This window comes from Rana temporaria, chromosome 5, assembly GCF_905171775.1.
Source record: "Rana temporaria chromosome 5, aRanTem1.1, whole genome shotgun sequence".
In the NCBI taxonomy this organism is placed as follows: Eukaryota; Metazoa; Chordata; class Amphibia; order Anura; family Ranidae; genus Rana; species Rana temporaria.
Genome location: NC_053493.1, coordinates 302,433,465 through 302,450,299, shown reverse-complemented (window position 1 = coordinate 302,450,299; position 16,835 = coordinate 302,433,465). Strand labels below are relative to the sequence as shown.

General features: G+C 45.0%; 1 protein-coding gene across 1 annotated transcript in view; it reads left to right on the top strand.

Moving 5' to 3' along the window:
• The window catches only part of TMEM241 (transmembrane protein 241), a 179,371-nt gene that overhangs the window by 71,444 nt on the left and 91,092 nt on the right, over window positions 1-16,835 (top strand). Inside the window, exons 8-10 of the mRNA XM_040354068.1 lie at window positions 3,452-3,500; window positions 11,753-11,798; window positions 12,164-12,199. Coding sequence (XP_040210002.1) covers window positions 3,452-3,500; window positions 11,753-11,798; window positions 12,164-12,199 — 131 coding nt within the window. The remainder of the gene's footprint in view (window positions 1-3,451; window positions 3,501-11,752; window positions 11,799-12,163; window positions 12,200-16,835) is intronic.

The following is a 16,835-nucleotide window of genomic DNA, read 5'->3' as shown; positions in this document are numbered from 1 at the left end:
GTCTCCCCCCATATGCAGCCATGTCTCCCCCCCATATGCAGCCATGTCTCCCCCCATATGCAGCCATGTCTCCCCCCATATGCAGCCATGTCTCCCCCCATATGCAGCCATGTCTCCCCCCATATGCAGCCATGTCTCCCCCCATATGCAGCCATGTCTCCCCCCATATGCAGCCATGTCTCCCCCCATATGCAGCCATGTCTCCCCCCATATGCAGCCATGTCCCCCCCCCCATATCCAACCATGTCCCCCATATGCAGCCATGTCCCCCTTACCTGCATCCTGCCGCATCCCCGCTGCCGCCGACTGGTTAATACGCGCGGGGAACATCACAGCTTTCATTTGAATAGCTGTAATGATTCACGCCGCGCTGCGTATAGACACTCCCCCTTGCTTGGGATTGGACAGTTCACCCGAGCAAGGGGGAGTGTCTATGCGCGGCGCGAATCATTACAGCTATTCAAATGAAAGCTGTGATGTTCCCCGCGCGTATTAACCAGTCGGCGGAGACGGCAGCAGGGATGCGGCGTAACGGCGGCGGGGTAGGTTGGTATCGGATCTGGCATCGAGGGTATTTGCGGGAGTACAAGTACTCCCGCAAATACTCGGAATCGGTCCCGATACCGATACTAGTATCGGTATCGGGACAACCCTAGTTTTTATATGCCTGTCTGATACTTCACATTGTGAGTACCTGTTTTTTTTATTATTGCTGATGATTCCAATAAATGTTTTAAATACTACACTATCGAGCATCCCTCTTTACACCCCCCCATACAGCGTTAAGGTAAGGGGACACCTATACCCTAAGTTGCACGGAGAACCAGCAACCACCTATCAGTAGAACTTCATTCCAGAGATTGACTACTAGCACCAGCCCCTTCACCCTGATCACTGTGCACAGAACAAAAAGGCCTGGTTCGCAGTCTCCGCTCCAGTTCATCCCAAAGGATTGAGGTCAGGACTCTGTGCAAGCCAGTCAAGTTTCTCCTCCCCAGACTCTCTCATCCATGTCTTTATGGACCTTGCTTGGGTCACGTTGGAACAGGAAGGGGCCATCCCCAAACTGTTCCCACAAAGTTGAGAGCATGAAATTGTCCAAAATGTCTTGGTATACTGACGCCTTAAGAGTTCCCTTAACTGGAACTAAGGGGCCAAGCCCAACCCCTGAAAAACAACCCCACACCATAATCCTCCCCTCCCCCGCCAAAATGATTCAAACCTGTACACCAGTCAAAGTACATAAAGACATGGATGAGCGAGTTTGGGGTGGAGGAACTTGACTGGCCTGCAAAGAGTCCTGATCTCAACCCAACAGAACACCTTTGGGATGAGTTAGAGCGGAAATTACGAGCCAGGCCTTCTTGTCCACATCAGTGCCTGACCTCACAAATGCACTTCTGGAAGAAATAGTCAAACATTCCCATAGACACACTCCTAAACCTTGTGGACAGCCTTCCCAGAAGAGATGAAGCTGTTATAGCTGCAAAGGCTGGGATAACTCAATGTTGAACCCTATGAACTAAGACTGGGATACCAATAATGTTCATGTAAAGGCAGGTGTCACAATACTTTTGACAATATGGGGCTAGATTCACATACCTTTAGGCGGGCGTAGCGCATCTCCTATACGCTATGCCGCCGTAACTTTGAGAGGCGAGTATGGTATTCTCAAAGATTTTGCCCCCCCGAAGTTACGGCGGCGTAGCGTATTGGGGCCGGCGTAAGCCCACCTAATTCAAATGTTGAAGCTGTGGGCGTGTTTTTTTATGTATATTAAGTGTGACCCCACGTAAATGACGTTTCGATTGAACGGCGCATGCGCCGTCCGTGGACGTATCCCATTGCGCATGCTTCAAATGACGTCGGCAAATCGTCAATGCTTTATATGTCAATAATTTTTTGATTAAAATTTGGACAATGGGAAGATGAAAGGTATCACACATATTTTGGGGGGCCAAACAAGCCCCCTTCATCTGAGTTCAAATGGGTAAAAAAAAAATTCCTAGAGGATTCTAAAAGCTAAAAAGACGTTCCAAATTGGAGAGGGAGTATTGATGATCATAATTTGATAAACCTTTCCAGAGTTTCTCAAGCGCATGATCTATACATGACCAAAATATTTTAACCACTTAAGGACCGCCTCCTGCATATATACGTCGGCAGAATGGCACGGCTGGGCACAGGCACGTACATGTACGTTGCCTTTAAGAGCCCAGCCGTGGGTCCGAAGCTCCGCGGCCCCGGGACCCGATCGCCGCCGGTGTCCCGCGAACGGTCACAGGAGCTGAAGAAACAGGGGAGAGGTGTGTGTGTGTGTGTGTGTGTGTGTGTGTAAACACACCTTCCCCGTTCTTCACAGTGGCAGTGTCATTGATCGTCTCTTCCCTGATATAGGGAAAGACGATCAATGACGTCACACGTCCAGCCCCGCCCCCTACAGTTAGAAACGCACATGAGGTCACACTAAACCCCTACAGCGCCCCCTAGTGGTTAACTCCTAAACTGCAATTGTCATTTTCACAGTAATCGATGCATTTTTATAGCACTTTTTGCTGTGAAAATGACAATGGTCCCAAAAATGTGTCAAAATTGTCCAATGTGTCCGCCATAATGTCGCAGTCACGAAAAAAATCGATGATCGCCGCCATTAGTTGTAAAAAAAAATTATTAATAAAAATGCCATAAAACTATCCCCTATTTTGTAAACGCTATAAATTTTGTGCAAACCAATCGTTAAACGCTTATTGCAATTTTTTTTTACCAAAAATAGGTAGAATACGTATCGGCCTAAACTGAAGAAAGAAAATTTTTTTTTTATATCTTTTTTGGGGATATTTATTATAGCAAAAAGTTAAAAATATTGCATTTTTTTCAAAATTGTCGCTCTATTTTTGTTTATAGCGCAAAAAATAAAATCCGCAGAGGTGATCAAATAACAACACCAAAAGAAGGCTCTATTTGTGGGAAAAAAAGGACGCCAATTTTTGTTTGCTAGCCACGTCGCACGACCGCGCAATTGTCGGTTAAAGCGACGCAGTGCCGAATTGCAAAAAGGGGCAAGGTCCTTAACCTGCATATTGGTCCGGGTCTTAAGTGGTTATAATACTAGTGGACTTTATTTTTTATTTTTTTTACATTTTGAGCCCTGATAAGAGGGTTTGGCCCTTAAAACATGTTGGAAATCTTTTCATCTTCTCTTCCCGTGAACCTAAGTTTATCAACATTAAATTATTATGGACTACTAAAATGACTGACTGATGCTCATTTTTTGTGGATTTCACAGGAAAAGAAAATTGACAAGTAAGGACTGAAAGGTGTTGCATATCAATTGTCATCTATATATAGTTCAGCTTTGTATTTACCGGTTTGTCTGGAATTCAGCTTTCAAAAGATTATACATTTTCCTAAATATTGTATATACACTGTATTATCTTTGTTTTCTTTACAGTTTGATAGAGACGGTTATTTTTGGGCTGTGATTCATCTAGTTTGTTCAGGTACGTGCACCTGATGGTACATAACATAACATTAAACTTGGCTGAAAGTAACTAACCATCAGAATTAAAGTGAATCCGTTCCCCATGTTAAATATTTAAATGTAAAGTCTAAAAGCAGACACCGCAAGATGCATGTTTTCTTTTTAACCAGAAAAGCCTCTTCTGTGCCTCCCCAATTTGCTATTGGTAGGAGACTTATTGGGTAACTGCCATTCTATCACTGAAGACCACCATCCTATATTTGCAGGTTTGTAGTCTATACCCAGTCACCCATTTAGCCAGATTCAGATGGACGGGCTTAATTTTGAGGCGGCGTAGCGTATCGCATATACGCTACGCCGTAAGTCAGAGAGGCAAGTGCTGTATTCACAAAGCACTTGCCTCCTAAGTTACGGCGGCGTAGCGTAAAAGGGCCGGCATAAGCGCGCCTAATTCAAATGATGAACAGGGGGGCGTGTTTTATGTTAATGACCCGACGTGATTGACGCATGCGCCGTTCCTAGTGCGCATGCGTCGGATAGAATGCCTAAGATACGTCGAACACTGCCTACAACGTGAACGTAACTTACGCACAGCCCTATTCGCGTACGACTTACGCAAACAACGTAAAAAGATAGGCCTGTTCCGACGTCCATACCTTGCATGGGCTGCGCCACCTAGGGAGCAGCTTTATCTTTACGCCGGCGTATCTCTTACGTAAACGACGTAACTATTTGCGACAGGCGCACGTACGTTCGTGAATCGGCGTATCTAGCTCATTTGCTTATTCTACGCCGAAATCGACAGAAGCGGCACCTAGCGGCCAGCGTAAATATGCACCCTAAGATACGACGGCGTAGGAGACTTACGCTGCTCGTATCTTAGCCTAATTTAAGCGTATCTGGTTTCCAGAATACGCTTAAATTTACGACGGCGTAGATTCAGAGTTACGACGGCGTATCTACTGATACACTGGCGTAAACGTCTATGAATCTAGCTAATTGTGTCCAAGTGTTTGTGAATAGATATCCTGATATAATCAGGGGTTTTTGTAAAAAAAAAAAAAATATTTTCTCTTACCACCTTCCAGGACGGCACCCGAGAGATGATGGCTCCTCCTGCAGGAAACACAATCACATGACAGTTTAAAAGGCCCCGCCCTTCCCCTTGCTCCTCAGTATTGATTGTGTTTCTCCAACACAGCGACACGTTTGTTTTGTTTATGGAAACCTAGAGACCGGGGAGGGTCGAAGGTACCCCTGTGAGACAGGTTTAAGGGAGGCCGGGGAGGGCTGAACTTACCTGTAGACTTCGGTCCAAACTCACAGGTCGCCCTATGGAAGCACCAGTGCTCTGAGCTGCGGGGAGGTGAGCCATCACTGCGTGCTATCGAATCCACCACCATTCGAATCGCCGTTTTCCCGGGTCTCCAGACGTAAAAACGCCGCGCTCCAGGCCTCATTCTGAGACAGGAACTGCATCACAGGAAGTGGGCGGTTCCGGACGGCGTAACCCGGAAGTTCCCAGTGGAGCGAGGAGACAGCGTGGGTGGTGGACGGGTCGGCTTGCGGTGACCAGTACAGGAGTACCGACAGCCAGGACCGAGTCACCCTCCTCATGGAAGAGGACGGAAAGACCGACACGACCGCTGGCAGATCCAGGTCGGGGGGCGGTAAGTACCAATCCCCCTGGAAAGGGAGGGGGGAAGTGGTGAGAGTTCCCAAACTTTTAGGGAACGACCGGAGCAGGATCTGGTCCCTTCTCGTCCACTTCCTCCCCTCCCCAGTACAGCCAGCAGTCTTGGGGGAAAAAAGACAATTTAAATGTATATTTCATGTCTTGCAGAAACCCCCAGCGGACCCCAGGAGGCCTCAGCTCAGTCTCCCTCCGCTACAGGGCATAGTTCCTCTAAAAAATGTGGGAATTGTAGAGAGAAGCTCCCCAAGTCCTACACAAAACCTTTCTGCTACAAATGTATTAATATACTGGCGGGAAAGGAGGCTGCTGCCATGATGAAGAGTTTTCTCTCATCCATGCAAACAGAAATGTTAGCAACAGTTAAAGCCTTTCGGGAGGCAGCCGGGCAGTCGGCACAGACTGAAACAGAGGAACTTACCCCTAAGGAAGGCACTTCCTCTCAGGAGACCCCCTTTTCTAAGGGCCCAAGTGTTTTCTTTACACCTTCACAAAATCCCCCTTTGGGGGAAGCAGATGGTGAAGAGAGTGAGGTAGCCAGTCTACCTAGGTCTAGGCACAGCTCAGGGGAGGTAGATGGAGACTCCATTAGTCAGTCTCAGGAGGACACACTTCCAAGAAAACACCTCTTTGCTGTAGAAGATCTAGAGAGTCTCCTCCAGGCTATCTACGCCACAGAGGAAATTCCTGAGACCCCTAAACCTACCTCAGCACAGGATAAAGTTTATAGGGGCCTGAGTGACGCTCAATCTAAAGTATTCCCCCTGCACAAATCCCTCAAGGAGTTAGTCCTTCAGGAGTGGAGAGACCCTGAAAGGAGAATAATCAAACAAAAAACCTGGAAAAGAAGGTTCCCCTTCTCCCAGGAAGATGAGGAAGTCTTTTTTAAGCTTCCTAGACTTGATGCGGCTTTGTCGCAAGTCACTAAATTGTCTGATCTCTCCTTTGAGGATACAGGTAACATCAAGGATGTGATGGACCGTAGAGCAGAGTCTCTCCTTAGGAAAGCCTGGGAGGCCAATGCGGCAGCACTAAGCCCAGCCTTAGCAGCAGCATGTGTAGCTAGGAATACAGATGTTTGGGTAGAGACACTCACCGACCACCTCGCCCAGAATTCAGAGGCGGAGGAGGTAGTTGAGTCACTTACAGTGGTAAGGAAGGCGATTGCTTACCTAGCAGATGCAGCTACGGAATCTGCAAGGGCAACAGCCAAGACAGCAGCCCTCATTAACTCTACTAGGAGGGCAGTTTGGATCAAGGCCTGGGAAGGAGATGCTACATCCAAGGGAAAACTCTGTGGCATCCCCTTTCAAGGTTCCTTGTTGTTTGGGAAAGACCTGGATGATGTCCTGGCTAGGTCATCAGAAAAAGGTAAAAAATTCCCAGTTAAACCCAAAAAAGAAGGTTTCAGGAAAACTTTTCGAGGCCCCCAGGGGCAGGGTAGACAAAAAGCCAAAAAGGAACCTTTTAGGCGTTGGAACTTTGGCAAAGGGAACAGGAAGAACAACCTCCTTTTCCCTCCTCCAAAACCCAGCGACAAACCGTCCAAGTGACGACGTAGTCAGAGTGGGGGGTCGACTATCTCAATTCCTTCCCCTATGGGAGAAAATTTCGAACAGTCATTACATCTGCCAAATAATTCAAAAAGGCTATCGCCTAGAATTTCTGGCTACACCCCCCACCATGATCACCATTACTCACCTTCCCAGGGATACCCTGAAAAGGTCTGCCCTCTTGGAGGGCATACAGGACTTAGCCAAACAACTAGTGGTAGTACCAGTACCAAAAGCTCAGCAGTACCAGGGATTTTATTCCCATATTTTCGTAGTACGGAAACCCTCCGGGAGATACCGTCTAATAGTAAACTTGAGAAACCTGAACAAGTTTCTGGAATACAAAAAGTTTGCTATGGAAAGTATTTATTCGGTAAGAAAGAACCTCATGAAGGAGGCCTTCTTGGTGACCCTAGATCTCAAAGATGCCTATCTCCACGTGCCAATCCACGTGGATCACCAGGTATATCTGAGGTTTGTGGTCGTTGTGGAAGGAGAAACCTTCCACTGGCAGTTCAGAGCACTACCATTCGGGCTAACCTCCAGCCCAAGGATTTTTACAAAAGTCCTAGCAGAAGCGGTGGCATACCTACACCTTCAGGGCATATCCCTTATACCTTATTTAGACGACTTGCTGATTTCAGGAAAATCAGCCGCCCAAGTCACGCTGGATGCCAACAAAGCAATGGCACTCCTAGAGAGCCTAGGGTGGATAATCAACATAGAAAAATCCTCCCTCAACCCAGAACAGGTCAAGACCTTCCTGGGATACGTAGTGGACACCAGGCAGCAGAGACTCTTCTTACCAGAAGAAAAAGTTTTAAAACTAGCCTCAGCAGTCGGGAACCTTATCAAAAACCCCAAACTCTCCAGACGGAATGTTCTGAGAGTTCTAGGCCTGATGTCAGCAAGCATCCCAGCGGTGGTTTGGGCTCAGCTTCATGCAAGGGCATTACACTTCTTCTTCCTGTCCTCATGGGACAAAAGGAAAGAGTCCTTAGATCAGGATATACTACTCACCCCCCAGGTTCTGTCCTCCCTGGAGTGGTGGACATCTCCCCAAAACCCGAGGGGAGGGCGACCGTGGGCTCAGTGGAACCCAGTGAAGGTTACCACGGATGCCAGTTCCTGGGGGTGGGGCGCCCACCTGGAGGGGAAAAAAGCGCAGGGGCAATGGGACAGCTCACTAGCTCGCAGGTCATCCAATTACAGAGAACTCAGAGCAGTGGGGGAAGCCTTAATAGCCTTCCAGGAAGACATCAGAGGCAGAGAAGTCCAAGTAAGCTCAGACAACTCTACAGTAGTAGCGTACCTAGGTCACCAGGGAGGGACCAGGTCCAGTCCCCTACTAGAACTTTCCAGGGAAATCCTAACCTGGGCAGAAGAAAGAGTACTCTCTATCTCAGCCATATACATAAAGGGGACAAGCAATATAGAAGCAGACTTCCTCAGCCGTCACAAGTTGAGGGAGGAGGAATGGGAACTGAACCCAGAGGTGTTTCAACACCTAGTCCAGTATTTCGGGGAACCGGAAATAGACTTGTTTGCCAACAGACTAAACAGGAAGGTAGAAAGGTATTTCTCGATTTCCTGGGAACTACAGTCGGAAGGTCTGGATGCGCTATCCCAGACCTGGCGCTTCGGGCTGGCCTATGCCTTCCCGCCGGTAGCGCTCATTCCGCGAGTTCTTCAGAAACTCAGCAGGTCCCCAGGCCAGATTCTTCTGATAGCACCATGGTGGCCAAAAAGAACTTGGTTCGCAAACCTAAGAGCCATGGCAATGGTGGAGCCTCTAAAGCTCCCGTACAGGGCAGATCTCCTCAGGCAGGGCCCAGTACTCCATCCAAAGCCGGAATTCTTCCAGCTAGCAGCCTGGTTAGTGAGCGCCAGATTCTAGAACGCAAAGGCTGCTCAGAGAGGGTCATAGATACCCTTCTCATGAGCAGAAAACCAGTAACTCAAAAGATTTACCAAAAGGTATGGAAGACCTTCTGTTCCTGGCGTAAGGAAAGACAGGTAGCTTCAACTTCTATCCCGGTTATCCTGGACTTCCTCCAGGATGGGGTAGATTTAGGATTAAAAGTTAGTACCCTTCGGGTCCAAATAACGGCTCTTTCAGTCTATCTGGATAAAAGATTGGCGAAAGAGGACCTTATAAAACGTTTTTTGTTAGCTAGAGAAAGAATTTCTCCAGTCCAAAAATATAATTGTCCGCCTTGGGACTTAACTAGGGTGTTAGAGGCGTTATCTATACACCCATTCGAACCTCTGGAAGAGGTTCCCCTTAAGTTTCTAACCTTAAAGTTGACTTTTTTGTTAGCCATTACTTCGGCCAGGAGGGTAGGGGATTTGCAGGCGCTATCCATGAAAGAACCCTTCCTGAGGGTACAGCCAGATAGGATCACCCTCAGAGCAGACCCCCTGTACCTGCCGAAGGTGGCATCCCTATTTCATAGGACGCAAGACATAATATTGCCGTCCTTTTGTTCTGAACCAAAGAACAAAAAAGAAAAGAAATTTAATTTGTTAGACGTGAGAAGGTGTCTTCTCATTTATCTAGAGAGAACTAAAAGTTTTAGAAGATCTAACCACCTACTAGTTCTACACGCTGGGCCCAGGAAGGGACTGCAGGCATCAAAAGCCTCAGTCTCAAGATGGATTAGAGAAGCAATATCCAAAGCCTATGTATGTACTGGAGCAACAGCTCCCAAAAAGATCAAGGCTCACTCTACCAGAGCCATAGCAACTTCCTGGGCTGAGAAAGCAGGGGCCTCCTGGGAACAAATCCGCAGTGCGGCCACCTGGTCCAGCCATCATACATTCCTGAAGCACTACCGTGTGGAAATGTTGTCACAGCAAGACTTAGCCTTTGGTCGAAAGGTGCTACAAGCTGTGGTCCCACCCTGAAGGTAGGCCTGTGTTTATTACTCAATTATCCTCTCGGGTGCCGTCCTGGAAGGTGGTAAGAGAAAACCAACGTTAGACCTACCGGTAACGGTATTTCTATGAACCTTCCAGGACGGCAGGCCTACTTCCCACCCTATGTGGAGGGAAAAAAGGTAAGTACCTATAAGGACTACGTCCCTTGTGAACCAGTTCAGGATTACTCTATTGCATACTGAGGAGCAAGGGGAAGGGCGGGGCCTTTTAAACTGTCATGTGATTGTGTTTCCTGCAGGAGGAGCCATCATCTCTCGGGTGCCGTCCTGGAAGGTTCATAGAAATACCGTTACCGATAGGTCTAACGTTGGTTTTTTCATCTAACTAGAGAAACTGCTTTTGAAATTTTTTGTCTTGGGAAATTTTAATTGCTAAATGCAGTGAAATATTTACATATAATGTATTTCAGCTATAGTATTTTAGACTAACCAAAGTTACCAAATATATATCCAACATGAATTCTAATACGTCTTAACACTTTGCCGCTTGCAAATTTTTTTCCATCTTATTTCATGTCAACTATAACCAAACCCTAATATAGGGTATTGCTAGAGATCATTCTATGGGGTTGGCTGTTATGCATATGTTTTAGAACACGATAATCGGACAAAAAATAAAGCTTTCGAAACAATCGTACGATAATGTTCTCACTTAAATTCAGCTTTTAAGGGCTGATCACTACAGTTGATGAAAAATTATCCGAAGGGACAAACGCTATTTATTTATTTTTTTCTCATGCAATAACAAAAAAAAAAAAGATTTTCATTCTATTCAGTATAGTATTCGATCGAAAAAAATCTGAAGACCAAGTCCACGCATGCTCGGAAACGAAACAATACATTACAATACAATACAAGACAATACAATACATTACTTCTTAGTAACCTCTTAATTTTAGATATGAGACTAGCATGCAAAAAAAAAAAAAAAAGACGACCATTCATCCGATATTCGTAATTGGGTAGATTCAGGTACATTTGCCTAAACTTGCGGCGGCGTAGCTTAGCGTGTTTAGGGTACGACGCCGTAAGTTAGCTAGGCAAGTACATGATTCACAATGTACTTGCCTGCTAAGTTACGGCGGCGTAGCCTAAAGCGGGCGGGTGTAAGGGCGCCTAATTCAAATGTGTGTAAGGGGGCGTGTTTTATGTTAATGGTGCTTGACCTTACGTTTTTGAAGTTTTTTTTAAACTGCGCATGTGCCGGGCGCCTACATATCCCAGTGTGCATTGCGGCTAAGTACGCCGCACGGGCCTATTGATTTCGACGTAAACGACGTAAATCGATATTCGCGGACGACTTACGCAAACGACGTAAAAATTTTGAATCTCGAAGCGGGAACGGCGGCCATACTTTAACATTACTATTCCATCTAATAGATGGAATAACTTTAGGCCTGATAATGCCTTACGGAAACAGCGTAAATGTACTGCGGCGGCCGGGCGTACGTTCGTGAATCGGCGTATCTACTAATTTACATATTCTACGCCGACCGCAATGGAAGCGCCACCTAGCGGCCAGCCTCAATATTGCAACCTAAGATAGGACGGCGCAAGCCGTTGTATCTTAGATATGTTTAAGCATATCTCTGTTTGAGAATACACTTAAACATAAGTCGGCGTAGATTCGGAGTTAGGTTGGCTTATCTACTGATACGCCGGCCTAACTCTTACTGAATCTACCTAATTGTGTGTAATATGAGGCTTAATACTGGATTTTAGCTAACCCCCTTCTTCAGATTTCGCTATCTTCTTACATTAGAGTATAACTTCAAAAAAAAAATGTTTAAATCTCCTGAAAATCCCACTTTTGACAGTTGTTAATGGAACCCAGACAACATGTGTCACCATTGGAAGAAATCCCTTCACTACTGTTGCAGTGAATACTTTGCATTGCTCACTTTCTCTGAGGACAGTTGCCACCAGAACTAATAGTGACGTTACATCTCCCCATTGAGGGCACAGATGCCCATGACAACCTGCCATAGGTCTAACCTTCCCCCATTTAATGCTTGACTGAAGTTTTATACATTAAAGATGATAATAATAATAATAATAATACACGTTCTGCAATCTTTTTATCCAGGATGCTACAGAGTATTCCAGAAATCTCAGAAGTCAAGTTTGCTAAGGTAGTATACTTGAATAATGGTAACTAAATATAAATGTACTTAGTAATTCTGTGTCTCTCAGGACTTTGTGCTATATTGAATTTGGGATTGCTTAACAATGGAAACGGCAACTGTCTTTGTTCCTTCTCTGAGGAGCATGCTTAAATAATAAACATTCTTAAACTGTGTGGATTATACTTCAATAGTAACAAAGGATACAACACAATGGTGTGAGGAAATATATGTACTTGCCAAGGGCAGTTCTGCTTTTTGCTTATTACTTTTTTACATTACATAATTATGGCATGGCAAAGCACTGCATCCAAACAATATATAACTCAGCATTTTTGTGACCGCCGTCTCATTTTATTTCTTCTTTTTTTCAGTGACCTTGATCAACAGTATATAAACTATTTTTTCAGGTAAGTATGATCTGTATATTTTTTTGGGTGGTGTATAATTGTTTAGGGTGGGTTTACACTATTGCGAATTAGATGCAGGTTCCCCACATCCCATAAGCAACAGCAGGAGATTTTGACCGGCTCTCTATGGAGCTGGTTCACATATCTCCGCTACAAATTTGTACAGCCCTCTGCTTCTTTTGGTCTGTTTCAGGTCCGAATTTAGCCAAAAATCGGGCTGAAATCAGACCTGAAACAGTGAACGGGGACACACTGGACCCCTGCTGTGAGCTGCATGCGAAGATGGTGTGAACCCGGCCTCAAACAAACATAAGGTGAAATAGGGAATGCTGGTGACTATTGCCTGTATACTCCATATTTTGAATCTATATCAATGATTTTCACTACTGATGAGTTAAAACTTATACCATCACTACCTTGACCAACCGTGTATAAACAATTTTCTTCAGGTTAGTATAACCTATATACTATGTTTCTATAATCTTTATTAACACAACATAAACTTTTTTTTTTTTTAAATAATTTGTTTTAGAATTATCAGTCTCTGTATATTATGTGCTCATTTGTCACTATTAGGGCTAGTTTTTCTGTTTTTCTATAAAATACAGAAGTGTCTTTAAGCAGCTTGGTGCAACTAAGAAGTGGCTTGAAGCAACTTTTTCTAACAACTGGAGGGAAAATCAAGGCAGAAAAGATGGCATCTGAAAAAATATATTACATTTAAATCTCTTCTGAATCTACAGCTCGTCTACACAAGCCCAAAAAATAATGGAAACGACCTCCTACTTTCAAAGGCAAAGCCAATTTATTTGTTTACTTTCTCACACCGATATTCACATCTGATGACTATAATGATGCCTGACATTTCTTATAAATAGCCATAGAAAATAAAAATCTATGTAGCGCCCCCTTACTTTCAGTATGGGCACTACGCTAAAGTAAGTAGGGAATGGGAGAGTTATTTTGCTCACATTCATAATTTGTTAAATTTGGGCTGCTGTCATCCCTGAACTGTCCTGTAGGTCAGTCTGCGCTCCAGGGGTGCCGATCCCACCCCTGGAAGACAGTTGGCGCTAGAGGGTTTCTGGCAGAGCCGCTTTTCCCCAGCAGCCAATTAGAGGGGTTTTCCCTTGCAGGGCATGCTGGGGGAGAGTATATCTGTGGCAGACGCCATTTTTGTTTGTTCTTCACGGGTTCCAGGTGCGGCACCCACCTTTAGGGTGTGCGCATCCAACAGACCCCGGCGATATGGCCTACCAGGCCGGGGTCGCATGCTACGCGGAGTTCCATGTTGCTGAAAGGGGCCCCAGTGACTCGCTGGGTCTCTGGCTCTATTGAAGAGATCCCAAGCTATGTGCTGAACGGTGGGGGATTGGCTCAAGGAGAACCCAGAGGCAGGTTATCTGAGGGGCTTGAACGAACCATCGGGATCTGGTGACCGGGACATTGACAGGTACACTTCAACTGTCACCCGTTGACCCTGACTTAATCTACTGGGAGGATTAGCTCAATTCATTCAGCTCATCCAAGTACTAGGCCTGTGGCAGAGGTCCCTAGAGCCAGGTCTGTGGCAGAGACCTGTTCCTCCCAGCAACCTTAAAGTAGCGCTTCGGCTGCCAAACTCGTGGCAGGAGTTTGTCCGGGGGAACTTCACCCACTCTGGCTAGAGTGGCGACGAACTGTGTTTACTACTACTGAGAGCAGGCCTGGATCATATCCAGGCCTGATACTGCATAGTTCTCTATTGCTTCATCAACCTTTCCTCTCTACCTCATGTTGATGTTGGTCATGTTGGGCCGAGAATAAAGCATTCAGAAACCCTTTATTTATTGTCTGGACATTCGCTCACTAATCTACTCACCAACTTCACCCCTAGACAACGGTAAGAGGTAACTTAATATGCCAATCCCAACAACAACCAGCGGCTCCTGAGGGGGTAGCGCTACATCTGTAATATAATCACCCTCCTAAACATTCTTGTGAGCGCTATGTTAATCCTTGCTATTCTGACTTTCTTAGTATTGATAAATTTATACATACAGGGAGTGCAGAATTATTAGGCAAGTTGTATTTTTGAGGATTAATTTTATTATTGAACAACCATGTTCTCAATGAACCCAAAAAACTCATTAATATCAAAGCTGAATATTTTTGGAAGTAGTTTTTAGTTTGTTTTTAGTTTTAGCTATTTTAGGGGGATATCTGTGTGTGCAGGTGACTATTACTGTGCATAATTATTAGGCAACTTAACAAAAAAAAAATATATACCCATTTCAATTATTTATTTTTACCAGTGAAACCAATATAACATCTCAACATTCACAAATATACATTTCTGACATTCAAAAACAAAACAAAAACAAATCAGTGACCAATATAGCCGCCTTTCTTTGCAAGGACACTCAAAAGCCTGCCATCCATGGATTCTGTCAGTGTTTTGATCTGTTCACCATCAACATTGCGTGCAGCAGCAACCACTGCCTCCCAGACACTGTTCAGAGAGGTGTACTGTTTTCCCTCCTTGTAAATCTCACATTTGATGATGGACCACAGGTTCTCAATGGGGTTCAGATCAGGTGAACAAGGAGGCCATGTCATTAGTTTTTCTTCTTGTATACCCTTTCTTGCCAGCCACGCTGTGGAGTACTTGGACGCATGTGATGGAGCATTGTCCTGCATGAAAATCATGTTTTTCTTGAAGGATGCAGACTTCTTCCTGTACCACTGCTTGAAGAAGGTGTCTTCCAGAAACTGGCAGTAGGACTGGGAGTTGAGTTTGACTCCATCCTCAACCCGAAAAGGCCCCACAAGCTCATCTTTGATGATACCAGCCCAAACCAGTACTCCACCTCCACCTTGCTGGCGTCTGAGTCCGACTGGAGCTCTGCCCTTTACCAATCCAGCCACGGGCCCATCCATCTGGCCCATCAAGACTCACTCTCATTTCAGCAGTCCATAAAACCTTAGAAAAATCAGTCTTGAGATATTTCTTGGCCCAGTCTTGACGTTTCAGCTTGTGTGTCTTGTTCAGTGGTGGTCGTCTTTCAGCCTTTCTTACCTTGGCCATGTCTCTGAGTATTGCACACCTTGTGCTTTTGGGCACTCCAGTGATGTTGCAGCTCTGAAATATGGCCAAACTGGTGGCAAGTGGCATCTTGGCAGCTGCACACTTGACTTTTCTCAGTTCATGGGCAGTTATTTTGCGCCTTGGTTTTTCCACATGCTTCTTGCGACCCTGTTGACTATTTTGAATGAAACGCTTGATTGTTCGATGATCACGCTTCAGAAGCTTTGCAATTTTAAGAGTGCTGCATCCCTCTGCAAGATATCTCACTATTTTTGACTTTTCTGAGCCTGTCAAGTCCTTCTTTTGACCCATTTTGCCAAAGGAAAGGAAGTTGCCTAATAATTATGCACACCTGATATAGGGTGTTGATGTCATTAGACCACATCCCTTCTCATTACAGAGATGCACATCACCTAATATGCTTAATTGGTAGTAGGCTTTCGAGCCTATACAGCTTGGAGTAAGACAACATGCATAAAGAGGATGATGTGGTCAAAATACTTATTTGCCTAATAATTCTGCACTCCCTGTATGCAGAGTTCCCCCGAGGAAAATCTTTTCTAGCACATTCTACTATATCTACAAATGCATGTTTTCTTTTAATACTGGCTGTCTTCATTGTGGAAACTAAACCAACAGGATTGCGTTTCCCAGGCCTGGCCACGTGGCTGCCCTCGTGCTTGTGGAGAAATAAGTTATGAGGTGATATCACAGCAGTTTAATGAATGTGCAGGGATTTCTCGCTAATACATGACAGACTGTTTGATTGCTCAGAACCACAGGAATGTGGTAGGATTACAATAATCAGTGTAAGGAAACTATTTAGAGTTTCCAACTGGAATTTTCTGTTTAAATTCTTTGTTCTAGACTTCAGCTAAGAGGTTCCAGTTTATATAAAGGAATATGCTCCCAAAACCAGCTAGACAAGGCCTGGCCTGTTGTGTCTTGACTATATATTCCACATCCCCTTGCTGCTTCCATCACAAGAGCCCAAGTACATTTCAGGTTGGGTTCTCCTTCTTGTAGTCTACTAGAATACAAGCATTATGAGGCCGGGTGGGGTGGGAGGACATCTATTCATGTAGGATCAAACTCTCACAAATCTTTTTTTGGTCGTGTAAAAAGATGCCTTTAAATGATTTTTCCCTTGGATACAACTTAAAACCTTTTTTTGTACTGGTGGAAATACATTTCCTGCTCTTTCTTTTCCAGACATGAAGGTGTAACAACCAGTTTGTCTTGCAGTTTTGAGGAAAAGGGGCAGTTAGTTAGATTAGGGGGTGGACAGGACAATGTGAGCTAACTGTGACGGACTTTTATGCAAATATCAAATATGCTTCAGTCTAATTCTCTCCCTGCTAGTTTAATGCTGTGTGTTAGATGAAAAGGTGATTTCATGTGTGACTCATCTCTCTGTGAAGACTGTTAATATGTTAAATAAGGCTAGCTTTTGAAAGGCCTTTAATTGTGTGATAACACTGTCTAAAACCTATTGATGCTCAGAGGTGTGAATAGGTGTCAGGCGGCATGCGGAGACGAAACGTCTGCCTAGGAAACTCGGTGTGTGAA